This window comes from Poeciliopsis prolifica, unplaced genomic scaffold, assembly GCF_027474105.1.
Source record: "Poeciliopsis prolifica strain line A6 unplaced genomic scaffold, Auburn_PproV2 SCAFFOLD119, whole genome shotgun sequence".
Lineage (NCBI taxonomy): Eukaryota > Metazoa > Chordata > Actinopteri > Cyprinodontiformes > Poeciliidae > Poeciliopsis > Poeciliopsis prolifica.
This window is the reverse complement of record NW_026562494.1, coordinates 572,616-586,075: the sequence shown is the minus strand read 5'-3', so window position 1 is coordinate 586,075 and position 13,460 is coordinate 572,616. Positions and strand designations below refer to the sequence as shown.

General features: G+C 46.4%; 2 protein-coding genes across 2 annotated transcripts in view; one reads left to right on the top strand and one right to left on the bottom strand.

Annotated features, from left to right (window-relative positions):
- Positions 1–283: 283 nt before the first annotated feature.
- Positions 284–2,050, top strand: LOC129354841 (mid1-interacting protein 1-B-like). The gene is given in 3 exon segments (XM_055024373.1): positions 284–494; positions 1,001–1,309; positions 1,312–2,050. Coding segments are annotated over 2 exon segments (432 nt in total). The 5' UTR covers positions 284–494; positions 1,001–1,185; the 3' UTR covers positions 1,620–2,050.
- Positions 2,051–8,833: 6,783 nt separating this feature from the next.
- Positions 8,834–13,460, bottom strand: part of LOC129354839 (BCL-6 corepressor-like) — a 28,342-nt gene continuing 23,715 nt past the window's right edge. The window contains 1 exon segment of the mRNA XM_055024372.1: positions 8,834–10,182. Coding sequence (XP_054880347.1) covers positions 9,063–10,182 — 1,120 coding nt within the window. The 3' untranslated portion in view covers positions 8,834–9,062.

Here is a 13,460-nt window from a genome sequence, read left to right as displayed (position 1 = left end):
TATTTTATATAGTTAAATAATTTAAAAAGCGAGTCATGTATTTATTTACAGTGATAATACAGTAATAGTGATAGTAAATTATGCATTTTTTAGTTTAAATCAATTATTGTGTCTAATACAATTAATTGCTGACCATAAAAATTTATAGTAATTTAATTTTAATAAAATACTTTATACATAAAGTAAATTAATTAACCTGTTTCTTCTATTCAAACACTAATTGTTCACTTCATAATTAATCAGTTTAACAATTTAACATTTTCCAACGTTCCATCTGACGTCATGCCGTGTATGATTGGCCGTCTTTGGCAAACCTCGCTGTGATTGGCTGTGGGTGATGCTTCCTGACGCCCTAAGCCCCGCCCCGCCCCGCTACATCCTTGTTCGGACAAACCCGCCGACCCTCCCGGAGCTCATCGCTTATCGGACCAACGGAAAACCGGAACCCGGTGCTCCACACCCGGACGGCGGAAAGGAACCACGGCCGGCACACGGTAAGCTCTCCGGACCGACCACCTGCGGGGGGTTTCCGGTTAATGCAGCGCTAGCGAGTCAGATAGCGGGACCCGGAATTAGCGCTGGTCTGGAGCAGAATCGGCTGTTCTGACCCGAACCCCGCAGAGATGTTCCGGGAGGCTCAATTGGACCAGGATAACCGAACATCCTGGGGTTCTGGTGAATTTTTTCTGCTGATTTTCGGGGATGTTTGCTTTGAAAACCCACAGGGTGATCCTGGTTCCATCATCGGACAGTTCCTGTATTTCATCAGCAGTTCGGATCCTCAGAGCCGATGGCTGCCGAACCGATTCTAATGATTCTTCTCATGTTTAGAGTTAAATAGAGGCTGAAGATGTTTTACAGTTTGAAGAGAGTTTGTTTTATTAAAAGCAGCAGCTTTTTCCTGCCATGTTGTTTAATCTGAACCTCCAGATGAATGTTGGTTCTGGATTATTATTCCAGAATATTAATGGCTGGATTATGTCTTCCTGCTTGTTTCCAGGTGGCTGATGGGCGTCTGAAGTCCTGCAGGACCGACCTGGCACAGAGTCTGGCTCACGCGTCGAGTTCCTCCCTCCTGACCCGGGATCAGGCTCCAGCTCCATCCTAATCCCCCAAAGAGCATTAGCGGGCTAAGTTTGGTCCTGGACGGCGCCGGGCGGTCACAGCGGACATCAGCTGTCCACCATGATGCAGATATCAGACTCCTACAACCAGAAGAACTCGCTCTTTACCGCCATGAGCCGCTTCATCGGCGCCGTCAACAACATGGACCAGACAGTGATGGTGCCCAGTCTGCTGCGGGACGTCCCCTGGAGGACGGCGAGGACCTGAAGGTCCCGGAGTCCGCCCCGTCCACCAACGGCTACTTCCAGCCGGACGGAGACATGTACAGCTCCTACGTCCTGCTCAAGTCCATCCGGAACAACATGGAGTGGGGCGTCCTGGGCGACGAGCGGCCCGAGGCCGAGGGGAAGCGCGGCGAGGCCGGGGACGACGACGACCTGGAGAAACAGTTCCACTTCCACCTGAACGGACTGCAGGCGGTTCTGTCCAAACTCACGCTGAAGGCTAACACGCTAACGAACCGCTACAAGGAGGAGATAGGCTGCAGGAACTGACCCGGTCCGGTTGTGACGTGGTTCTGCTTAGCTCATTACCTACAAAAACCAACACCAACACATTAATTAAAAACCCAGATTATTGACGACCTTTGACCTCTGGTGTTTCTGTTCGAGGTTAAATGTGGAAAAATTAGGCTGTGCTTGACTTCCTGCTAAATTTGCCTTCATGTCTGAACAAGTGTCCTTAAACACACCATCAGCTTCCAGCTGCACCAACCGGATCAAACTGGTTAGTCTGCTGTTTGTAGCTAATGAGCTAAAGCTAACCCTACCTGTGTGATAGTTGGGGTTAAAGGTCATCAGAGGAAGCTGCTGTTCTCTCTGTTTGCTGCACTTTTCCAGTGTCTATCTGTCATTTCATGCTGGGGACTCAAACTATGCAACGAAGCGACTGAAACACACAAACGTCTCTAGATAATCCTCCAGAACCTCCATCTGGACCGTTCTGATGGATGAAGCTGTTTGCTTTGAACAGGAACTCAAGACGTTTTCAGACTGATTCACCTTCTAATGTTTGGATCAGCCGATCAGAACCTGTAGAACCAAACAGAAATTATTTAATGAAGCATTTTTTTTTTCAACTTGAGTCTGATTTGCTTCTCAGCTCTGGATGGTTTTTATTTAATGTTCCTCTTGGTAATAAAATGTTCTGAAGAACATCTCAGTGGCTTTATTTTCAAACCGAAGCCGATCGGTGCGCTTGACTATGAAATCTGAACTGTCTGCAGAAAGTGGGTGGAGCCTATGCAGCTCACAAAAACCTTTCAGTAAACCTGATTAAAAAGTCAGTAATAATCAACAGACTGATGTTTATTTGTCAGTCAGAACAGTAATTCAAGAGTCAGATTAGGATCCATCAACAATAAGAATAAGTTTGAGAAGTTTGATCCAGAATTTCAAGAGTCAAATTAATAAATTTACTCAAATCTAATTTTAATAAGTGACCACAATGAACCAGGAGGTATTTAACATCGAGCAGCAGCAGTTTGGTTCTAACTCTGTGATCCAAACCTGGTTCTACTGAGAGTCGGTTCATTTCTACTGGACTCTCAGTTCAGCTGATGTTCTGGTTCTGGATGTTTGACAACAAAAATCACATTAATCAGGATTTCTAGTCTTTTTAAAATATACTTATTATTAAACCATTATTCATTCTAATTTAAATTTTAACTTAAATAATATTTAAAATGTTTTAATTTAATTGATTAAATTGAAACTGCAGCAATTACAGCAGCAATCAGCAGGGGGCGCTGTGGTGACACAGATCACAGCTACAGGGTGTGTGTGTGTGAGACAAGGTTAGAGAAGGAACACACACACACTCCTGCTCTGATTGGTGTGTAAATGTGTGTGAAGGAATAAGTCAGGTTAAAGGTCAGGCCTCGTTTCCATGACAATCACCCTCCCTCAGATGATCACCTTTCAGATTTGCCTCCTGCATGGTTGCCGTGGTTCCTGTGCTTTGAGTGACAGCTGGGTGGTTCGCTGTGCTGAAGGTTTGGCTTTTGATCAATCAGTTCATGTAAAAAGCTGCAGCAGTTCCTTCAGAGGCCACTAGAGGCGCTACAGCCCAGAGGAGCCGCTGGATTTTACCACTGTGTACAACTACACTTATCTTCCATGTGAGGGCGCTCTCTGTCCCGAACCAACAGGAGACAGTCATTTGTCTCCTCTTCTTCTCTAGCCGCTCAGCTCAGGAAACATGCTAGCATCCATTCTGATAGCGGGAAATGGAGCAATTAACCAGGAGAAACGACCAATCAGTACGCTGAGTTTATAGAACGAAAGGTCAGGGGTCAAAGGTGCCTCCAGAACCACATCACCATCAGCTTCACTGAAGTCAGATGGACACGCCGCCATCAGGATGGAGGTCAAGGTTCACAACAAGTGCTGATTGTGAGGGACATGATGCATGATGGGAAATCCTGACGGAAACAGCCAGATAAACGGAGGAGCAGAGTAGGATGACAGAACGAGGAGACGAAGAGGAAGAGTGACAGATCTCTCCATCTGTTGAGGCGTAAACGAGGCGAACGACTCGCTTTTCCTCTGAGCTAATTTGAATAATGAGGTGGTCTAATTTCCTCTCACACAGGCAGAGCGCCGTCCTGATTTCCTGTGTGTGTGTGTGTGTGTGTTGCTGCACAGGCACGTCTCTTCCAGAAAACACAGTCCTCTGGATGCTGCTCAGCTAGGGGGCGCTGTGCCATCATGGAGCCACAGCTTTGTTAAAAGAAGAAGCGTTAAACTTGGACGTTGAATCTTAAAGCCTGTTTTTATTAATGTAATACCGAGTCTTGTCCAGCAGGTGGAGCTCAAATCGATATTTCGGAGAGAAGTTTGTGAACAATTTGCTCTCTGGTTGGTTTTTGTTCAAACACACACACACACACACACACACACACACACACACACACACACCTCCCCCCCCCCCCCACACACACACACACACCAGCCAATAACTGAATATTTACATTCCCTCTGTGCTCCACTAGAAGGCACTGCTGCACCATTTAACATACATTTGACACAAAAATCTCTTAATTTCAAGCAATAATTAATTCCTGAAAGGTACATTTAGGAGTGATTAATTAAAACAGCACTTTATCATTCATTAGGTTAAAGTTACGTCAGAAAAGTATTGAATATTGATCATTTTTTGCGTGTTTTAAGATGATTTAGCGTAGGCTTAACGGAGCGTCAGGGGAGACGTGAGGAAGAGGAGGAGGTGAGAAGACGAGAAACACTAATTGATTTCCTCGTCTTCCTCCTTCTGAGTGCAGCGCTGGGCGAGCGAGCGTGCATCCGCACAGAGAGAAAGTGCTGGTGGTGAAGCGTGAAAACGGGTGTGTGTGTTCCTGTGTGTGTGTCAGAGAGAGGCAGCGAGGGCGAACGAGCGAAAGGGAAGGGGAGCCTTGAAACCGTCTCTCTCAAACACACACACCGACACACACTGACACACACACACAGCATCAGCCTTTTTCTTCTCCTCTCTTTTGTTAGCGCGTTTTTCTGAGGTCGACCGCCGAACTTGGACTCGTCTTTCAGAACTAAACGGAGACGTTTCTTCTAAAACATGACCGATTTACTGCAGCATTTAGAAATACCTTCAAATTGATTTTGGGTACAATCCGACCGGATCTAAAATAATCTCCAGATTAGCCAATTAAATCCAGATTTGTATTTTAAGTTCTTTAAATAAAATAAATATAGCAGACACACCTGAACCCTCCTGGTTGTATCAGTTTCATTCCACATATAAATCACATTTATCCAGGTTTCTGCAGTAATTCCTACAGGCAGGATGAGAAGCATGTTAGCTAAGCAGGTTGTTCTGGTCAAGCAGTTTAATTCAATGCCAAACAGAGATTGTTAAGGTTATTGGTCTGGGAAAAAAATGTCTTTTTTTTTGGCTGATTTTGACAGATTAAAAGTCTGTTTTTTTTTTCTTTCCGGTCCATTTATCGTCGCGTTATTTTGCTCTGACATTAATCTGATCAGGCCTCCTGATGTCTCCCTCCCCAGAAGTGCTTGATGAGTTTGGAGACTCAGACAAACCTTCCTGTCTGATAGTTTGGTAGATTCTGTTCGACTGGGACCAAAATTTTAACATTTCCAGTTGCTGGAGTTTGTATTCACACTGCACTGTTCCCCTCCTGGCCTGTGGGGGCGCTGCTCCAAGAACCACTGGAGGAAAAGACAAAAACTTCTGAAGATGCTGAGCCCAACTTCTTTCTTAAAGAACTGGAAACCAAACTGGAAGCATCGTATTTTAACAGATGGAGGATTTCTCTCATGTAGCTAAAGACCAGGAGCCATTTCTGCTGGTAGCGATGGGCTAGCATGTCTGTTGACTTTGGATTTACCCAGAATTCCCTGCGCTGTTGGTCGCTTACTGCTTTTGGAACAATGTGCAGTTCACTTGGTGTTCACATGTGCTTTCAAAAGAGTTTGATTAGCAATCATGGCTCCACAAACGAACCGGACTTTCTAGCCAAACGGACTGGAGTTGGATTGAAGCGAACTGAACAGGACCAGAGCTTCAGACTCCACCAGAAAGCCTTTTCTCCTCAAAGCGTCTGTTTGAGGGGATTTTTGGTCAGAACCAACAGCAGACTTTCTCCTAATTTGTTCACAGCTGCAGGATTTTGCGTTAGCAGGAAGTGAACCAACCTCTAGAGCCACCATGACCCTGAACGGATCTAAACATGGAGCAGGAATCGCCGCCATGACCTCTGAAGGAGGCGAGGAATCTGAAGTTTTCAAAGATCTAATGACAAACTCTTTTATTCCCCCACAAATGCGCCATGACAGAGAGAATCTCTGCTTCCTGCCGCACATCCAGACTGGGGTCGAGTCTCGCCTGGATGCCGGCGGTTTCCAGGGCTGTGTACACAGACAGCCCATTCATCTTCCCCTTCAGCAGCATCAATAAATGATGGCTGCTCTGCCTCTCTCTGGTTAAATATTCATCGGCAGCGCTGCTCGTCTCGCTCGCTAAACAGCCTCGCAGCGCTGCCAGCCAGCAGCACGCACACACACACACACACACACACACACACACACACACACACACACACACACACACACACACACACACACACACACACACTCCCTGCGGCGCATTAGCAATTCAATCCGGCGTCTTCAGCATAGCTTCAGGCAGCCACACCATCACAGCTCTGCATGGATGAGTGTTTATTACAGTGTTTATCGCCACTTCTAGGAGCCCGGTCCGTCTCGTCAAAGTTTCCTCAGTGTGGTGAATCAGAACCAGCTGAAACCCGAACCTCTGAGCTGGTTTCAGTTTCAGGGCGTGTGGTGGATTTCCTGTGACACGCCGCCGCAGCAGGAAGGAGAGGTGTTGGCGGTTTGTCATCAGCGTCGATAGAAATCAGTCACAAGTTGTAGAGGAAGCAGATGGCAGTGAGGTTGGTAGAAACATGCAGCCGATGTGTTTGTGGTCACTATCTGACCCGCTACCAGAACCAGAGCGTTTTATAAGAAACCCACAAAGATCTAATGACAAACTCTGATCAGAGCTCCTGGTTCCTGTCTCCAAAGTTCATGGGGTCACCAGGTCAACCAAACATCCAGAGGCTCCAACTTGAAGATTCAGAAAGATAAATTATCCAGTTTGGTGCTTGGTCGTACCTGATACAGCTCCCTTTACAAAGTTGTGCTATTTATTTGTTTAGCAATAATCGCAATTTTAAAGCGACTTTGTGAGCACTACTCAGCTAAATACTTAGCTCTGATCTAGCTAAATGATTAGCTAGTTCAGAGCTAAAGATTTAGCTAATATGTTCAAAATATTTATCACCAAACTAAACATTTAGTTTGCTAGTTGAATATAAGGGTTAGATCTAAATATTTAGTTGATCAACTACAACGTAACTACAACTTGGAGAATAAATATTTAATTTGTAGCTAAATATTTCAATAAATTTAGTTTGGAGCTGAGATGAATGAATAACATAGTAAAAATATGAACCCCCATATTTTACTATTGATTAGCCAAATAACCCAAATTATTGGTGTTGATTTTTGACGGCGTAACTTTACAAGTGCAAACCAACAAAACTAGTTCAAACATATTTATAATCACATTCATGTGAATAATTTAGATGGATGAAGGAACATTTGGACCGAATAGTCGATGCCAAGGCCCTGCTGACCCTGATGTGAGCCGGACTTTTCCCTCTACAGCAGAACCGGAGGATAAAACTCTAAAGTGAACAACGGATGACTCATCCCTCGTTTTCTGCTGGATGAAAGGGTGTGGGCGACCGAATGAGATGAGCGAGGAGAGAGAGAGAGGATCCAGTACGCATGAATGGTTCTGATCTGGGTCGGTTTACAGAAAACTGTTTGGCCCACTTTCTATGGGAATGAGTGAGTCACTCACTCAGACAGGAAGCGCTCATTGACTGTTTTCCTCCGGCTGGACGTCAGGAAGCGTTCAGAACATTCATTATCCATCCAAGCGTCCGACACCAGGAGGTTCTGATCAGCAACAGGAACCAGGAGAAAATCTCCAATCGTTCCATCCAGGAAGTCATACAAGCATACAGTAGATAGAAAACCAACAGACATGAAACACCCAACAGCTGACCCAGATCAGCTGAACCCACTGATCAGAACCATCCGACTGCAGGTTTAAACATTTGAGATGTTCTTCCTGTTGACCTAATATCTAGTTCTCTGAAGGAAGCAGCAGACTCACCTGGTTTATGCAGGAAGATCCTCCACATGCAGGGACCACAGCTGAGCCCAGTGTGTCCAAACCAGTGTGTCCAACGGTCCGTCTCCAGGAAATGGGCTCCAGCTGCAGTAAATCAGGCTTCCTCCCGTAGCTGTTACTGGTTAGCGATCTTCAGGATGGTCTGCTTTCGGTCAATAGTCTGTCATGAAGGCAGAATGATCTCAGTTCTTTATTTTAACACAACATGAAGGAGAAAATCTTAAAAAGACAAATCAGTTGATTCCCACTTTCCTACCTTAAAACCTCTGCACCAGTCGTGTCCAGGCTCCTGCCTGCGTAGAGTAGGGACAAGAGGACCAGAGTTGGACACCCCTTGTCTCAGTTAAGTACTCATGATGACATCTAAAAGTCAAAGTGATGAAGACCTAAAAGATGCTTCATCCTTCGGTTTTCCTTCACATTTTGGTTTGACCTCTGTTGGACACAAGAGTGTTGGAAACCTGAGGGATGGACGACTGGCTAACAAAACACTTTCAGTTTGGTTTCATTCTCAGTGAACTGCTTAGTGAAGAAACTAACCTGCAAAGCTTTGCAGCTGTTTCGCAGATCGTCTGATGTTAACTGCTGATGCAAATGCAAAAAATGCTCACTAAATCTTTCAACTGATTCGTTAGTGAGCGTTTCACTTCTACTTACTGGTCTAAATATGGCAGAAGAAGATTGTTATTACCGCGTCGTAGCTTCGACTGACTCAATGGTCAAGAAAACGCCATCAGCCATCTCTCTTCCCGAGAAGACAGAGGATGTTTGGTCTGTACACACACCGTTAATCTGCAACACCAAGTACATGAAGATACGGCTAGCTAGAGACATTATGGTGACAGTAGATAGAAATGACTGAAATACCTCGTGAACATGGTGGTGGTTCCTCTGAAGCATGTCGAGTCCTCTACAGATCGTCATGTTGGTCCCATTGGACCCCAGCGACTGACAAATAACTCATGTATTCAATGTTTCTTTGTTTATTGAACAGTGGCAAAAACCAACAGGATGCCTGAACAGAGCCGGCACTTTTACCAAGCTAACACAGACCCAGTCATATTTACATCAGGTCTCTGCCCATAAATAGAAAACCTTTACAGTTTACAGTGAACACAGTCCAGAGTTTACAGCCTGTTTTACAGTCAGATCCACATTATTGGCTACCAGTTATTCCTGCTTGGTCGTCCATCGTCTCATGACCTGGTTTTGACCCGACAACCCTTCCCCACCACTTTCCCAGAGTCCTTCTTGATGTCTCTCTGAATGCTGGCAATTTTCATCCCCAGGTCTCTGATGTGGACTCTGACGTTGGTCAGGTTCCTCTGCCAGGCAGCGTCCAGCTTTAAGGAGTTACCTGCCAGGCTGAGGCCCTGGCAGGCGTTGGCGTCTCTGTTGGGCGTTGTGGTGGTTCCACCAGTTCCCTTTGTGGCCTGAGGATCCCATGAGTCCTGAGAGCAGCTGGAGACCTCAGACTTCTTACTTTGCTGTGGTACTTCAGACTCCACGTCGCTCCCTGCCTGACCGCTGCTGTTCCAGATGTTTGACTTCATTTCTTCTTTTAAATGTGCAGGATTTGAACTTCCTGTCTTCTTGTTTTGAACTGGAACTGGTTTCTGTTCCTCTGTGACCGCTTTGGTTTCAACGTCCCGGCTCCTCAGTCGCTGTTGTTCCCGCAGCGTTCCTCCATCCACAGAGTTCAGTTTAATGGATGGAAGACCAGAAGGTTTTCTTTCTTGGGACTCCTGGACCCATTTCTTAGAATCTGCATTAGCAGACCCATGGATGCCAGGATCCAGACTCGGTTGTCTCTGTGGATCCCACCAGCTAGCGGCAGCTGTCATTCCTGGCTTTGCTGAAGTTGCAGCCTCAGTTTTTTGTTGATCCCACAAGCTGGACTGTCCTGAAGGACCTGAAATGGACTGTGCAGTCCCGTTCTTAGGGCTCCGGTCCTCTTGTTGTGCCGGTGAAGCCCGTGTGAGACATGGAGGTTGCCCTGGTGACGGTGGCGGTGTGGGTGGGGGGGAAACATCCAGAGAGTCCCGGCGATTGTCCACAAACTCCAGGGAGGAGCCCAGCATGCCGGCCAGCTCCGGGGTGGCCTCCACCAGCTCCAGAGGGTCCTTCACATCCGGCCTGAAGGAGGCCAGTTCCTGCTCATCTGGACCCGTCAGCAGCTGGGACAGGGACGCCTGGCGGTAGAACTCGTCTTCAGGGACGGACTGAATGTTGAGCTGTGGGAAGAGGCGCCGGAAAGAGCGAGACGCCATGCGAAGTCGACCAAGAACATCAGCCAGGAGGAGCCAGTTTCTGGGTCTGGAAGGAGGAAGGACAAGAACATCAGTGAGAGGAACCAAATACTTTCTCAGAACACTATGGGTTCTGCAAAGGTAACGGGTCTGCAAAGGTAACGGGTCTGCAAAGGTAACGGGTCTGCAAAGGTAACGGTTCTGCAAAGGTAACGGTTCTGCAAAGGTAACGGTTCTGCAAAGGTAACGGTGCTGCAAAGGTAACGGTTCTGCAAAGGTAACGGTTCTGCAAAGGTAACGGGTCTGCAAAGGTAACGGGTCTGCAAAGGTAACGGTTCTGCAAAGGTAACGGGTCTGCAAAGGTAACGGGTCTGCAAAGGTAACGGGTCTGCAAAGGTAACGGTTCTGCAAAGGTAACGGTTCTGCAAAGGTAACGGTTCTGCAAAGGTAACGGGTCTGCAAAGGTAACGGATCTGCAAAGGTAACGGATCTGCAAAGGTAACGGTTCTGCAAAGGTGCAGTGAAGCGGGTCCAATGAAGTTACCGACAGAGCGTAGAGCGTTTCAGTAAGACAAACGATGCTGCCCCAGTTTAGACGTCAAGACAATGTAAAACTGTTTATCTGCTGTTGGACCAAGAACCCAATTCTGAAAAGGCAGAACCAGAACCAGAAAGTGTCCTAAATGTCAAAGCAGCAGGAAGAAGAAAAAGAGGCTGTTCCACTTTTACATATTCTGCTGCTAAAGCTGAAAACATCAATCCAGGTGTTATTGATTCACAATGTCTATCAATGTGTTCCTGTGTGTGTGTGTGTGTGTGTGTGTGTGTGTGTGTGTGTGTGTGTGTGTGTGTGTGTTCCTGTGTGGGTGTGTGTGTGTGTGTGTTCCTGTGTGTGTGAAGGGCAGATTAGTGCATACACCCCCAGCGGTAGACAAGGCCACATGTTGCTTTGCAGCCGGCCGCTGCCTGAATGCTAAGCAGCTCGGTGAAACGCGGCGCCACCCGGCGGCCTTGTTTCCTAGAAGACCCATTAATACGACATCAGACGGCGCTGAGGAAGAAGAGGAGAAAAAGAGAGGCAAAGAGGAGCGACAGGGGAGGAAGACGGAGTGGAAGCCAATTAGCTGCGTCGCCACGGCGATGCGATCCTTGTTAACGACCTCTCCGTCTGTCCTCCCTCTACTCCTCAGAGGATGGTTTTTCCTCTCCCTCTCACCCCGCTCCTCCTCTTCCTCTCCTCCCTCAGCCTGTCCTTCTTCCTCTCCTCTTCCTCTCCTTCCTCAGCCTCTTTCTGCAGCCTAATTGGTGTCTGGGTGTGAAAAGACGCGTTAGAACAACAAGCAGGACAGCGAAGGAAACACAGAGTGTTTGTAGGAACGGTCTGGAGACACCGCTTCAGCACCAGCAGACCCGGACCAGACCCGAACCAGACCCAGACCAGACCCGGACCAGACCCCAACCAGACCCGGACCAGACCCGGACCAGACCCGGACCAGACCCGGACCAGACCCGAACCAGACCCGGACCAGACCCCAACCAGACCCGGATCAGACCCGGACCAGACCCGGACCAGACCCCAACCAGACCCGGACCAGACCCGGACCAGACCCGGATCAGACCCGGACCAGACCCCAACCAGACCCGGATCAGACCCGGACCAGACCCGGACCAGACCCGGACCAGACCCGGACCAGACCCCAACCAGACCCTGTGATTTTCTTTTCCACATTCATTTGGCTGGTTTTGGGTTTTATCTTCATGGTTCTGTTGGTGCTGGATGAAGAACCTGCTGCTTTGTGATGATTGAGACTTTGACGGTTCTGGATGTTCATCATCTGGATGATGCTCAGAACTTCAAGCTTCATCATCGGGTCTATTAGGAGGAAGATGCTGGTAGTTTAAGTCTGAAGAGGTAAAATACTGAGCGATTATTCAGGTCTAACGTAACCCGATCATCCACAACCTTAGATGATCGGTTCTCGATGAACCTAATCTATCATCCATTGGTGAATCTGAGTGGATTGATGAACCAAAGTTCTTCAACGTGAGGTTTGGATCGTCTTCATCTGGTTGACAGTTTTTACCACTCAGTCCAAATATCACATTCTGCAGTTCTAGTTCAGAGGTCTTGGGGTTCAATGTCCTGCAGCTTCTGTTTATTTGATTTCTGCTTCAACAGCAAACCATAACTTGACTGCATCCTGTGTAGAAGCAGCCATTTGCTCCAGGTGTGATGCATCAGGTAGACGCCTGGCAGCTGCAGGATGTTGGAGCTTCAGGTTTGGACTGGAGTTCTGCTGCAATAGACCAAACTGTTTCTGCCTCATGCTTGGTGCTGCTGACTGACTTACAAGATTCAGCTGTTCGTCTGGATAAGGAAAAACCACAGAGGTCATTTTAAACTTTGTTTCTTTCCAATGGAAGGAGTTCATGTCAGTGTTAAAATCAAACGGTTTTGTATGAAACACTGAGCTGATAGCAACTGTGTGTTTATTACAAATGAATGCAAAACTGCCAATATTCCACTAATGTAGGAGAAACTACATTAGTGGAATGATAAAACCACAACATCTGTTTCACTTAGTGTAAAAATTTATTGAAAAACTTTCAGTTTTTCTAAATTGCCTGTTTGATTTTAAGGTCAATGGAAATGCAGACAGGTGCAGCAGTTGGTTAGCTCAGTTAGCTCAGTAGACATGCTAGCCTAGCATCCATTAGCACTGTGGGAAATGAAGGAATTTGTCACAGCAATTGTAGGCAGTTGGGAGCCTTGACTATGAAAAGTCATCTGTCTGCAGACATTTTGTAGGAAGTCGGCGTTGAACTGACAACATCTGAAGGTCGTTGGACCATGACCTTTAGTTCTTATTTGTGCTGTAGTTTATTTCTAACTGCTGTAGTTTGTTGTTTCTGTGGCTGTAGTTTATTTCTAACTGCTGTAGTTTGGAGTTTCTGTGGCTGTAGTTTATTCTAACTGCTGTAGTTTGGAGTTTCTGTGGCTGTAGTTTTTTCTAACTGCTGTAGTTTGGAGTTTTTGTGGCTGTAGTTTTCTAACTGCTGTAGTTTGTTGTTTCTGTGGCTGTAGTTTATTTCTAACTGCTGTAGTTTGGAGTTTCTGTGGCTGTAGTTTATTTCTAACTGCTGTAGTTTGTTGTTTCTGTGGCTGTAGTTTATTTCTAACTGCTGTAGTTTGTTGTTTCTGTGGCTGTAGTTTATTTCTAACTGCTGTAGTTTGGAGTTTTGTGGCTGTAGTTTTATTTCTAACTGCTGTAGTTTTGTTGTTTCTGTGGCTGTTGTTTATTTCTAACTGCTGTAGTTTGTTGTTTCTGTGGCTGTAGTTTATTT